At 39.3% G+C, this 10,448-nt stretch overlaps 1 protein-coding gene across 2 annotated transcripts; it reads right to left on the bottom strand.

Moving 5' to 3' along the window:
- Nucleotides 1-406: 406 nt before the first annotated feature.
- On the bottom strand, nt 407-9,475 carry lims1 (LIM and senescent cell antigen-like domains 1). 2 transcript variants are annotated; one of them, XM_058401342.1, is made up of 10 exons: nt 9,294-9,475; nt 6,699-6,858; nt 6,501-6,567; nt 6,130-6,250; nt 5,851-6,000; nt 5,564-5,714; nt 4,655-4,747; nt 4,203-4,251; nt 3,530-3,605; nt 407-1,572 (listed from the first exon to the last, which is right to left on the bottom strand). In XM_058401342.1, exons 1-10 carry the CDS (start codon nt 9,320-9,322, stop codon nt 1,458-1,460), a joined length of 1,011 nt encoding a protein of 336 aa, XP_058257325.1. In that variant the 5' UTR covers nt 9,323-9,475; the 3' UTR covers nt 407-1,457. The 2 variants fall into 2 exon arrangements, with proteins under 2 accessions (XP_058257325.1, XP_058257324.1); XM_058401341.1 differs by having other exon boundaries at nt 6,699-6,861; nt 9,294-9,474.
- Nucleotides 9,476-10,448: the final 973 nt, after the last annotated feature.

The following is a 10,448-nucleotide window of genomic DNA, read 5'->3' as shown; positions in this document are numbered from 1 at the left end:
TGCAATTAAAGACAGAAGGGATCTAGATGTCTTTTTTTTTTTTTAATCCTAATTTTCATTGTTCTCTGCTCTGTTGCAGTAATGGAACTTTGATTCAATGTACAGCTTTGGTCCTTGAAACCGAAGCTTAAGAGAATGGCACAAAACACGGATCACTAATTGATTTACACCGAGAAGATGCCTAGTCCCTTGTAGTAATATTGTGCTTTAAATTTCCCAAGGCTCAACCCATTGATTCACAGTTTACAAATGGATATGAGAATTCTACACCAGAACGGGCTGAAGAAAGGATGAAAGATAGTTCCTAGCTTTGTCTTTTCTCTTTAAAGACACTAATATGCTAACTTCACTATACAACATTACTGCCATCAAGTGGTGAGCTTCAGAATGAGTCCCGAACCGAAACGTAAATCACGAGTGCATATTTTATTTGCACATGTTTAAAGCATTAAACAGCACATTACAGATACAGTGAAATGGCGTAGCATAAATAAGATGAATATAGTGGAATATAATTCTCAGATGTGAGTAGTTTTATTTGGTATAACGTGGAAAACTTAATGCTGGAGAATAGGAATCAACTGAAGTGGAAAGAAAGTATCGACAGCATATATTTAAATAAAAGAATAATAATAAAAAAATTTAGGGAGATACATTTTTTTGCTGGTCCCAAGATGTAAAAGACGTTGAATTTTGCTGTAAAAAAATATCACACTTTTGCTTACGGGACACAAGACACAACTAAACAAAATCCTGGTACATGAACTGGGTTACAGTTGGGATTTTTTTCAGAAATTATAAAAATGTTGGCCATGACTCATTATAAGATATTACACCTTAGAATCTGCCGAGAGTTTTCCCAAAGGCACATCCATACCAACCTACAGTATTTTAACACTATAATAATAATAATAGTGTTATATGATGGCAGAATTTGATTTAGAACATAATATACATTTATTTAAGTTCATTTAATATAAGATGTCTGCAACATTTTTTATTTTTTTTCCATTACCTGGTGAGAATATCTCATTATTAAAATAGGATTACATAAGGCTTTGGCTATACAGTAAAAGCAGTGTATCCTGTAACAATGGCAATTCAATCCATCAAGGCATTCTAGCGTGTAAACAGCACATTACATCACATACTGATTACTGTGAAGCTTATAGGGTTCGTGTTGCATATACTGAATTCATATCAAAGGATTCTCTAGACATTTTTATTGACACAGAAAACTTTTTGCTTCCTGAATTCTAATAAATGCTAATAGAGGTGCTCGGATCAATAAGCGAAACACGTCTGCCTCATTCGCTGGGCTTTCCCCAAATACAAGAGTAATACTGAGTACTGAAGAGATAACTAACACCATAGCGTAGCAAAGGAAGAGGAGATTAAGGCTATAGAAATGCTGCGTTCCGTTAAGAGTCTCAGGAGCCCCCTTGTGGGTGTGAAGTCTACTTGCGGGCCACGGTTTCAGCCAGCTTCTTCAGCCTCTTCTTCAGCTCCAGGGGAAATTTCTCATAGCACTTCTTACACACAGGCTTCATGTCAAACTCCACAAACTTATTCCTGGAAACAAAAAAGAACAACTTGTTTAGAAGCATATAAATAAATAAAATATCGAAACTTTTCCACAATTTGCCTTACGACGAGAAATGATTAGGTTTGTTACTGTATAAGAAATTTAATTATTTACAAATGAAAATGAGACTGCATAAGTATTCACCCCCCCAATGGAATTCAACTGCATGCAATTACAGTATCATGTGATAGATCTGCTTGTTATTAAAACACACCTATACAAAAAAAATCATCATAATGATGAATCATTATAAAATAAATCTGAATAAATCTGGAGAGGCTTGGAATGAAGGAAGCTACACACAACCACAATTCACTTCATAAAGCTGAGCTTTATGGAATAGAAGTGAAAAGAAAGTAGATCATGGATTTTTGTTAAAATGTATATTAGAGACTTATGGAAAAAGTTCCCATGTCTGAGAAGACGAAGTTGAACTTTTTGGTCTTGGCACAACTCTTAGCAGAAAGCCACAGTGAAGCATGGTGGTGGAAGCATTATGCTACAGGGATACTTTTTCTCAGCAAATACTTAGAGACTGGTCAGGGATGAGAATCCAATGCCAAGAAATCCTAAAAGAAAACTTCCTATATGGAACTTGATACAGAGGTTCACCTTAGAGGTGTCTAAAATCAATACCCTGAATGTGTTCGCAAGAGTCAAGAACTTGCTGTTCTGCAACAATCTCCATCCAATCTGACAAAGCCTTTCCGATTCTGCCATTATGAATGGGTAACAAAATAGCAGGATCCAGATGTGGAAAGCTGACAGAGACAGAACTCACTATTGACCCATCCCTTATGTGATGTACGTGTATGTGCATGTATGCATTGACGTTCAATTTACAATCCAAAATACCTTCAAATCTTTAGACATATATTATGGAAATCAAATAAAAAACAATTCCCAAAAATAAAGGAGGAGTGTGAATACTTATGCAAGTTACAAAATTATCCTCTCTTGATATCTGGGGTACTTTTCTATTTCAAGGCAATTCACACCAGACACGTTTCTGCGATGAAGGAGTTAGCGCTTCTAAATCAACACGCATCAATCAACACATCTGTTATCAGTGGCGTTTAAGAGGTACGTAAAGCGTGAGAGCCTGTGAGTCACGCTACCTATTTTACACTTTGCTTATTTCCACTGTGTAAGCTCTACAGAAAGTTTTTATTTGAGATGCGTTATAATTACAGCTGGCCAATCAAACACAGATTAACTGAGAGACTTGAGCACAGTTTTCTTGATCGAACGAAGCTGAAATGACATGACGCTAGCGTGTGTATTGAATGTGAAGTATCTGGTGTGAATTTGGAGTCAAAACGAAAATAATAAAAGGGTAAAATATTTGAGAATTTGTGAAACTATAAACAAAACACAAATGTGAAAATGTGCATGAAAAAAAGAGAAATGAGTCAAAGGGAATGGATGAAATGGAGGACACTGACCCCAAGAAAAGGAAAGAGTAAAGATGGATGAGCATGGAGAAAAAGAGGAGAAGGGAGTTACGGACAGACAGCAGCGGTCTTCTTCTTCTTCTCACGAGCGTCGCGTTCGCGTTTAGCGAGACGTCGCTTCAGCTCTTCAGGCAGCCGGTCGTAGCAGTGCTTACACACCGGCTTCAGGTCAACCTCTACGAATTTGTCCCTACGAGGACAGCGTAGAGGTCGGGTAACAGAGAGAGAGAGAGACGGGAAGGAAGCAAGGAAGGATGGAGAGAAATACAAGAAGAATTTTAAGAAAAAGAGAAAGAAGAGAGATGAAATGTACACGTATTAGGTATCGGCAAAAGTAGAGAAGCAGATTAGAAAGAGGTATACACTTGTCAAAAACACACAAGCACTGCGGGTAAAAGAGTAGCTATAGTTGTAGATGAAGCACAGGAGCTGAGGAGGGAGAGAGATAGAGATGTGTGTGTGTGTGTGTGTGTGTCTGCACTAGACTTACTTCAGAGTAAGCTTGGTGTTGCAGGTAGAACAGGAGAAGCAGTTGACACACCAGGCTTTGTTCAGAGCTGACACAACTGTAACGAAACCACGACTACATTAGCATCCGTCAAAACAAAAAAACCTGCCACTACACGCTGAAATTACACACAGTTTTTGACTAACACACACTTTAAAAACTTTTAGAATTTTAAACATGGGGGGAAAGAAAATACACCCCCACCACTATTAAGCCATCCTAAGATGGCATTTTCAGCAAAACTAGCTCCATCAGCTCTAACGACTGCATGAATACTGCATGAACGCCGTTTTTGTGCTTGCAATGCAGCATTCTAGCTCAACTACACTCGCTGCAAGAGCTTCCTGACAACATTACATATATACTTCTTCTCCGTTCTGGAACCTGGGTGGTGGAACGAACTTCCCCTAGAACAGCTGAGTCACTGCAGGTCTTCAAATGACGTCCAAAGACGTACCTCTTCCTGAAGTGCTTACACTAGTGCTTCAAAACTTCATTAAAGTTTAAAATTCATTAAAATTCATAGATTGTATTCATTTCATATATTGATAGAGACTTCGAAGCATTTCGGTACGTCGTTCTGGATCTGCTAAATGGCATATACGTGAATGTGAATGTAATATGCTAAAAGAAAACGCAAGAGGTCAATAATTACCATCTCCTTCGATCACCCGGTTGCAGTGGTAGCAGACGTCACCAAAAAGCTGTGCAGAACAAAAATGATCAGATAACAATCAAGCTCAGCATCGGCGAATAAGCATCATCATCATCATCATCATCGTCATGTTAACAGGTAGAGGAAAAATCAACATTTCCATTAAAGGTTGCTTAAATGCTACATGGCTGTATGTAAAATCTAGTAGATCACAACATGCATAATCCAGGGTCCTAAACAACCACAAAAAGGATCTTCAGAGAGCAATCCATCACTTTTCATGCAAAGGTTTAGCCATTTTTTAAACTTCTAGTTCAGCCCACTGCAATTAACATTAAAGCCTATAACAATGACAATGTAATTTCCTTCCATTTTTCCTTTCATGATTACTGATATTCCTTCATTATTCAGCAAATACTGACTGCGGCGCAGTCCAAACAGCACTATGTTACCTGGTTGTAGTGAGTCTCGCAGTATGCCAGCCCTTTCCTTTCATAATGGCGATGACCCAGGAAGGGCTTCTCACACTTAGCGCACACGAAATGCTGCAAACACACACAGGCATGGGCGATTAAAGCGATTTCAGCAAACGCTAACAAGAACCAGTTAGCGTTAAAACATGATGACTTTGTCTGCCATGCATCAACGGCGCATGTGCATCACAGCTGGCGTTTATAACGTGTATAACAGTCTGAATCTCTCAGGCGCATGTAACAACTTGATTCGAGCATCACACTCGTTGTATATGAAAGCTAGCACTTTAGGCAGACTGACCAGTTTATTGGTACATTTGTAAAAAATTTGTCCTTCATTTTGTGCCTTTTGTAAACTTTGCACGAGGCTACTATGACGAAGTAAATGAAACATTTCTACATTGTTCTTAAATTCGAATTAAACACAAAGTATAAAAATAAAACATGTGAAGAGAGACAGGGGACACAGAGCAGAGCTGAGAATTGAGCCTCCAAACCCAGAGGTGCAAGGCATGTGAAACAAAAAAACTGGTTACATTGTTGGTGTTAAAATCTTTCATTTTTCTACCGTTCCACTGTTCGATCTCATTTTTGTAAAAGTTCTTAATAATATCAGAATGTGTAACTTTTAGTAAATCAGCTCCAACGTGTTCTTGGAGCTTTAGAATTGAAATATTATGATTAGATAATGGTGCATCATCTAGATCTGTTTGAGAAAATGATATTTATGCCGTATCGCCTACCCTGAGTTCATAATATTCGTTTCAGCATGTGCTAGACGCGACCCATTATATATATATATATATATATATATATAAGCATCATGGATGAGAAAGTTTCAAATTCACTTTGCAAACCAGACTTGCTCTAACACACACACCCACCTACCTCAACATGCCACTGCTTGCCCATGGCATTGACCACACGGCCTTCGATAGGCCTTCTGCAGGCTCCGCAGATCGGCACTCCCATTTTATCATGGCATGGGAGACAGTAGAGCTCTCCTTTCAGCTCCCGAGCATCAGCAGTTAACTCCTTACTGTAAAAGTAAGCAACTTCTATCAAAAATATGGATATGAGGATGCAAGTATAACATCTAACTGGGGACAAAGTGTGCTACAAAGGACTCCGACTGATGGCAGAGAGAGGTTCGTTTTCTCGAATGTCTCACTAACCCGCAGTTGCTGCAGTTGAAGTGATCCGGGTGGTAGGGGTCATTCTTGAAGATGAGAGGCTGCTCATCGATAATGGCATGGCACTTCTGACAAATGTACTTCCCAAGACCACGTGCCTTCTCCCGGTTGTGGCATGGGCGACACAGATGACTGAAAAACATACGAATATGCCGCTTCCTAAGAATCCGTTCAGCCTTGAAATTCATATATTTAGCGCAATAACAAAAAGAGAGATAAAATGATCATCCAAAGAAGTGTCACTGGAATTAACAAGCTCACCGGCCGGCATTTTTGACAAATCCAACATCGGCTAACACCGCCTGACAAATGTCACAGCAGAAGCAGTCAGGGTGCCAGCTGTTGTTCATGGCTTTAATTACACGGCCAATGATGAACTCACCTATAGACAAAGCAGGATTAACAATTAGCAACGACAATACTGTGGTCATTTCACCCACCCCGCCCCCCCCAAAAAATTCCTTTCTTTTTAACAAATTATTTAGAAATTTTTGTAGGACTTTCAGGGCCATACAGTATGTTGCACAATATTTAATGCCCAAATAATTACAGACAAAACATCAATACTGTTAGTTTATATAATACTTAATATGATAATAGAGTTTGCAGGAATGTTTGATGCATAATCTTACCACACTGGTGACAGCAAGGGGCAAACAACATCTGGAAATCATGCTCGCAATACTTCCTGCCTTCAAACTATAGCAACAGACAAACAAATGACAACTTTAACAGTCTGGAAATTTAGGCTTGAGTTATGTGTCAGGTTATTATATACATTACTGGAAACAAAGCTTAGCACTTGGAGGTCCGTTTCATTGTTGTCATACCTCGTAGAAAAGTCCCTCTGGAAACTGCTGAAAGCACTGGGCACACACGAAGCACTGCTCGTGGTACAACTCGCCGTTACTGTTGACAATCTTCTCCGCCGGGGCAAAGCCGCTTTTACAACGCTCGCATGAGGCATTTGCCAGGGCATTGGCCATATTGCTGCTGGAGTAAGAACAGATGATTATTTTATTCATTCCTGAAATTATTCACCTCTCTTCTATAGTAAATCTATTTGATCAGCCAACTTGTTGATTCAATTTCTAAAAGGAATTTCCCATAATTCCTATATGTGAAGGTTAAGTCACCCGTTATAGACCGGCTAAAAATGTAAAAACGCCTTTGAAATACAGTTTTATGTAAAAGTTCAAGTACATGTGCACTGTGTCACAAAACCCCAAAGTAGACACCACATCCACCACCATGCTTAACAGTAGGCAAGGTGTTCTTTGCATGAAACATTGCTGACCCCTCCACCCCAACGTAACTCCGGTGAATGTGGTCAAAGAGCTACATTTCCGTAATACCATTTCTATTTAAGTAGTCCACAGCACTTCTCTGGTTTATCTAAATATTGATGTTAGATGTTCACGCTTGTGATGAGGCTGCTAGTAAAGATTACTTCTGATGACTCTTCCATGCAGATCAACACTGCAAAGTAGACTGGTGCAGCACCTCCTGTATCAGCTAAAACACTGTGCAAGTTTTTCTGGACATTCAGCACTGGCCTTGACTTCCAGTTCCCCATAACTGCCAATTCCTAATTGGATGATGATGATTCTCAGCAGCAAGTATCTATTTATTGTCTTCCTCGATTAGCTTCGTTTTCAGATTTTCACTCTTTCAGAGGTGCCCATGTTGTTGTGTTTCGGCACAGGGTTTAAAGAGTCCGAGAATTGATTACTGTCTGGAATTGTTATTTCTAATGACAATTCTTTACCTGCCTAATGAGTCCTAATGAGCCAATTAGCTCTCATGGAGTTATTAAGTTCAGAGTCTTGAAAATGTTTGGAAAATGTTTTGAAAAAGTGCAAGTTTCCAAATATCATTGAGTTTGCTTGGGTTTGTGTTCAATTCTGCAACCGCAGGAGGGACTGATTAAATCATTTTCATTTGATACACAATATCAGGAATGGTTTTTTTTTCCCATCATACAGGCTTATTTTTAAACACACTGATTCTGGTCTTGCAAAGAAGGTATCATGATATGATATTTCTGTCATTTCACCCAGCCTCATAAGGAACTACAGCCTTGACAGAGGTGTAGAGTGGGTTATGAGACACTATTAATTGACTATGGTGGTTCTTATGAAACTTGAGCCAATCTTAGAAAAACACTAATGACTAATCACAGCGGATCTCCAGGCCGGTGCCGGTGATGACAGTCTCGGACTACTTTTCAAGTGATTTTGTGATTCCTTGAAGAGATATTTCTACCAAATAAGAGTGAGAAGGCCTGCGTAATGATAGCGGCGCTGCTCATGGCACATGTCCCCATGGTAATAGAGCGAGATGTGACTGAGGATAAATAGACTCCTGCGAGGAGATGCATGTTCCCTAATATGGTCATCTTGACATGGAAACAGTGGAGTACTCCTTCTCCTTCTCTCTGGCTTTGGACATCCTGAGTATGTCTGTGTCTCAAATAAAAAGAAGTACTTCATTATATGAGAATGCAAGATGTCACAAAAAAAATGACTTTTGTTTCAGGAGGAAAATTAGTTTTACGCCCTATTTTGTGCTTGGCTCGCAGGGGAGATGTGGCTCAGTCATGGCAGAAAGGCTGGGGGAATCTTCAAACATCTGTGTGTGTGTGTGTGTGTGTGTGTGTGTGTGTGTGTGTGTGTATGTGTATGTGTGTGTATGTGTATGTGTGTGTGTGTGTGTGTGTGTGTGTGTGTGTGTGTGTGTGAACTTCTTTATGCCTGCTACAAATGTGTACGTGTGGGAGGGGAAACGTCTGGCGTCATCGTTTAAAACAATAAAGCCAGATGTTACTAACAAAAATAAATTTATACTTCAGAAAAAGTTTACTTTAATCTCCATATCAGAACTTTATATAAATAAATAAATAAATAAATCAATCAATCAAACTTGCACGTAAACCGTTTTGCCTCACACGACGTAAACTGCGCGAGGACAACTCCAAATAAGGGCATTTACCCCTGAACCGATTCATGAATCATTGGGCTGAATCGCAAATGTTTTCCATAGTGGACACAAAGTGCACATAGAACACGGTGTGGAATTTCCTAATTTCAGCTCATTCTTCCACACCCTGCTTAGTGCACTTATATAGGAAGTAGGAAGATATTTAGGACGCGTCTTTAGTAAACGCGCTAGCTAAAACGGGCGCTATTTGCCTGTGACAAACGTATACATAGAAATTCTACGTATGCTCACTTAAATGAACGAGAATGCACTGGACGTTGTAGTGAGGCCTTGCACACTTGTTGAAGGTAGTTAAAACAGTACGATGGCTAGTTCTAATGTCACTGATAGGCAGCTAGCATCACTGGCTAGAAAAGAAGAAGTGTTGGTTTGAAGTCAAAGCTCATCAGACTTCAGAATTATAAATAAACTGCTCTTTGCCTTACCTGCCCGTCATTTCTGACACACCCAGCATCCCCTACTAGACAGCTAATCCAGGAAGAGTAGTGAGTCGACAACTTTAAACAAGATTTATATGAAATATTTCAGCAAGGAAATGCAAGACCGCTAGCTGCTAAACACTTTTCTCCCCCTCTCCGCTTTCCTCCGGGCGCTGAATTTTCAGTCACCCCACCCTTCGGCTGAGGGACCGTCAACAAATTCCTCTCTGAAGTCAAACGTATAGAGTAAGGGAGCGTTATAGAGTAAGGGAGCGTTTTCAAAAACCACTCGTCCGTTAAAAACGCAAAAGGCCTGTCATAATCATTTCTACTTTGATACAGTACCAATATCACGATACTATAATATAACTATAAAACCTAAAATCTCAAATAAAGTGTTTTTGTCTGTAACGTGTAATTTCTTGAATAATGAATTTAATGGAGTTTTACAAGATGTTATAAATTCGATTGATACTTTGTCCCAGACTTGCTCTTCAAAATATTATTTATTTAATTTTTTGTTATTATTGAAGACATTTGGGTTTAGGATCAACAGATGAATATGAAACGTTAGATCGGACATTCAGCTTTCATTTTCAGACATTTACATCTAGAAGAGTTGAGCTCACTCATTTTCTGGTGCTCAAAATTATTGGAACACGTGACTGACAACTGTTGCTTGTTGCTCGGATGTGCCCCGTTAGACTGATTGCGTAAGCAGTTAATTTCTCTAAATATGTTTTCTAGCTTTGAGGGCTGGGTTTCTTCTGCGAAGACTGCCGTTGTTGTTCAACAGGATAAACCAACACGAAGACGAGTGAGCTGTCTATGGGAGAAAAGCAATTAGAATTCACAAGGGACTCCAGAGATGACCCACAAGAGTTATGGAACCAAGATAAACATCTACCAAAGTGTAGAGAACAAAAGGATCTTAGAATATACAAGCTCAGTGGTCAAGCATGGTGTCATGGCTTGGGCTTGCATGGTTGCTTTATAGATGATGGAACTCAAGAAATATTCTATTCTGGGTCTTCCTGTTTTTTCCCCAATACTTTTGCTCATCCAAACATTGGGTGATCTGTCACCATAGGTGCAATTTAGATGTTCTAAATTCTTTAACATATCTAGATGTAAATATCAGGAAATGAATCTGAAAGTCTG

This window comes from Hemibagrus wyckioides, linkage group LG10 (genome assembly GCF_019097595.1).
Source record: "Hemibagrus wyckioides isolate EC202008001 linkage group LG10, SWU_Hwy_1.0, whole genome shotgun sequence".
Lineage (NCBI taxonomy): Eukaryota > Metazoa > Chordata > Actinopteri > Siluriformes > Bagridae > Hemibagrus > Hemibagrus wyckioides.
Note: the sequence above shows the minus strand (reverse complement) of the source record. Positions and strands in the feature narration are given on the sequence as shown.

Coding starts and splice junctions, on each gene's coding strand:
- lims1 (XM_058401341.1), bottom strand. CDS start 9,322: ATGCTGGGTGTGTCAGAAATGACGGGCAG. Junction 6,251..6,500: donor CCCTTGCTGTCACCAGTGTG/GTAAGATTATGC, acceptor CTTTGTCTATAG/GTGAGTTCATCATTGGCCGT. Junction 3,606..4,202: donor CCGGGTGATCGAAGGAGATG/GTAATTATTGAC, acceptor GTTTCGTTACAG/TTGTGTCAGCTCTGAACAAA.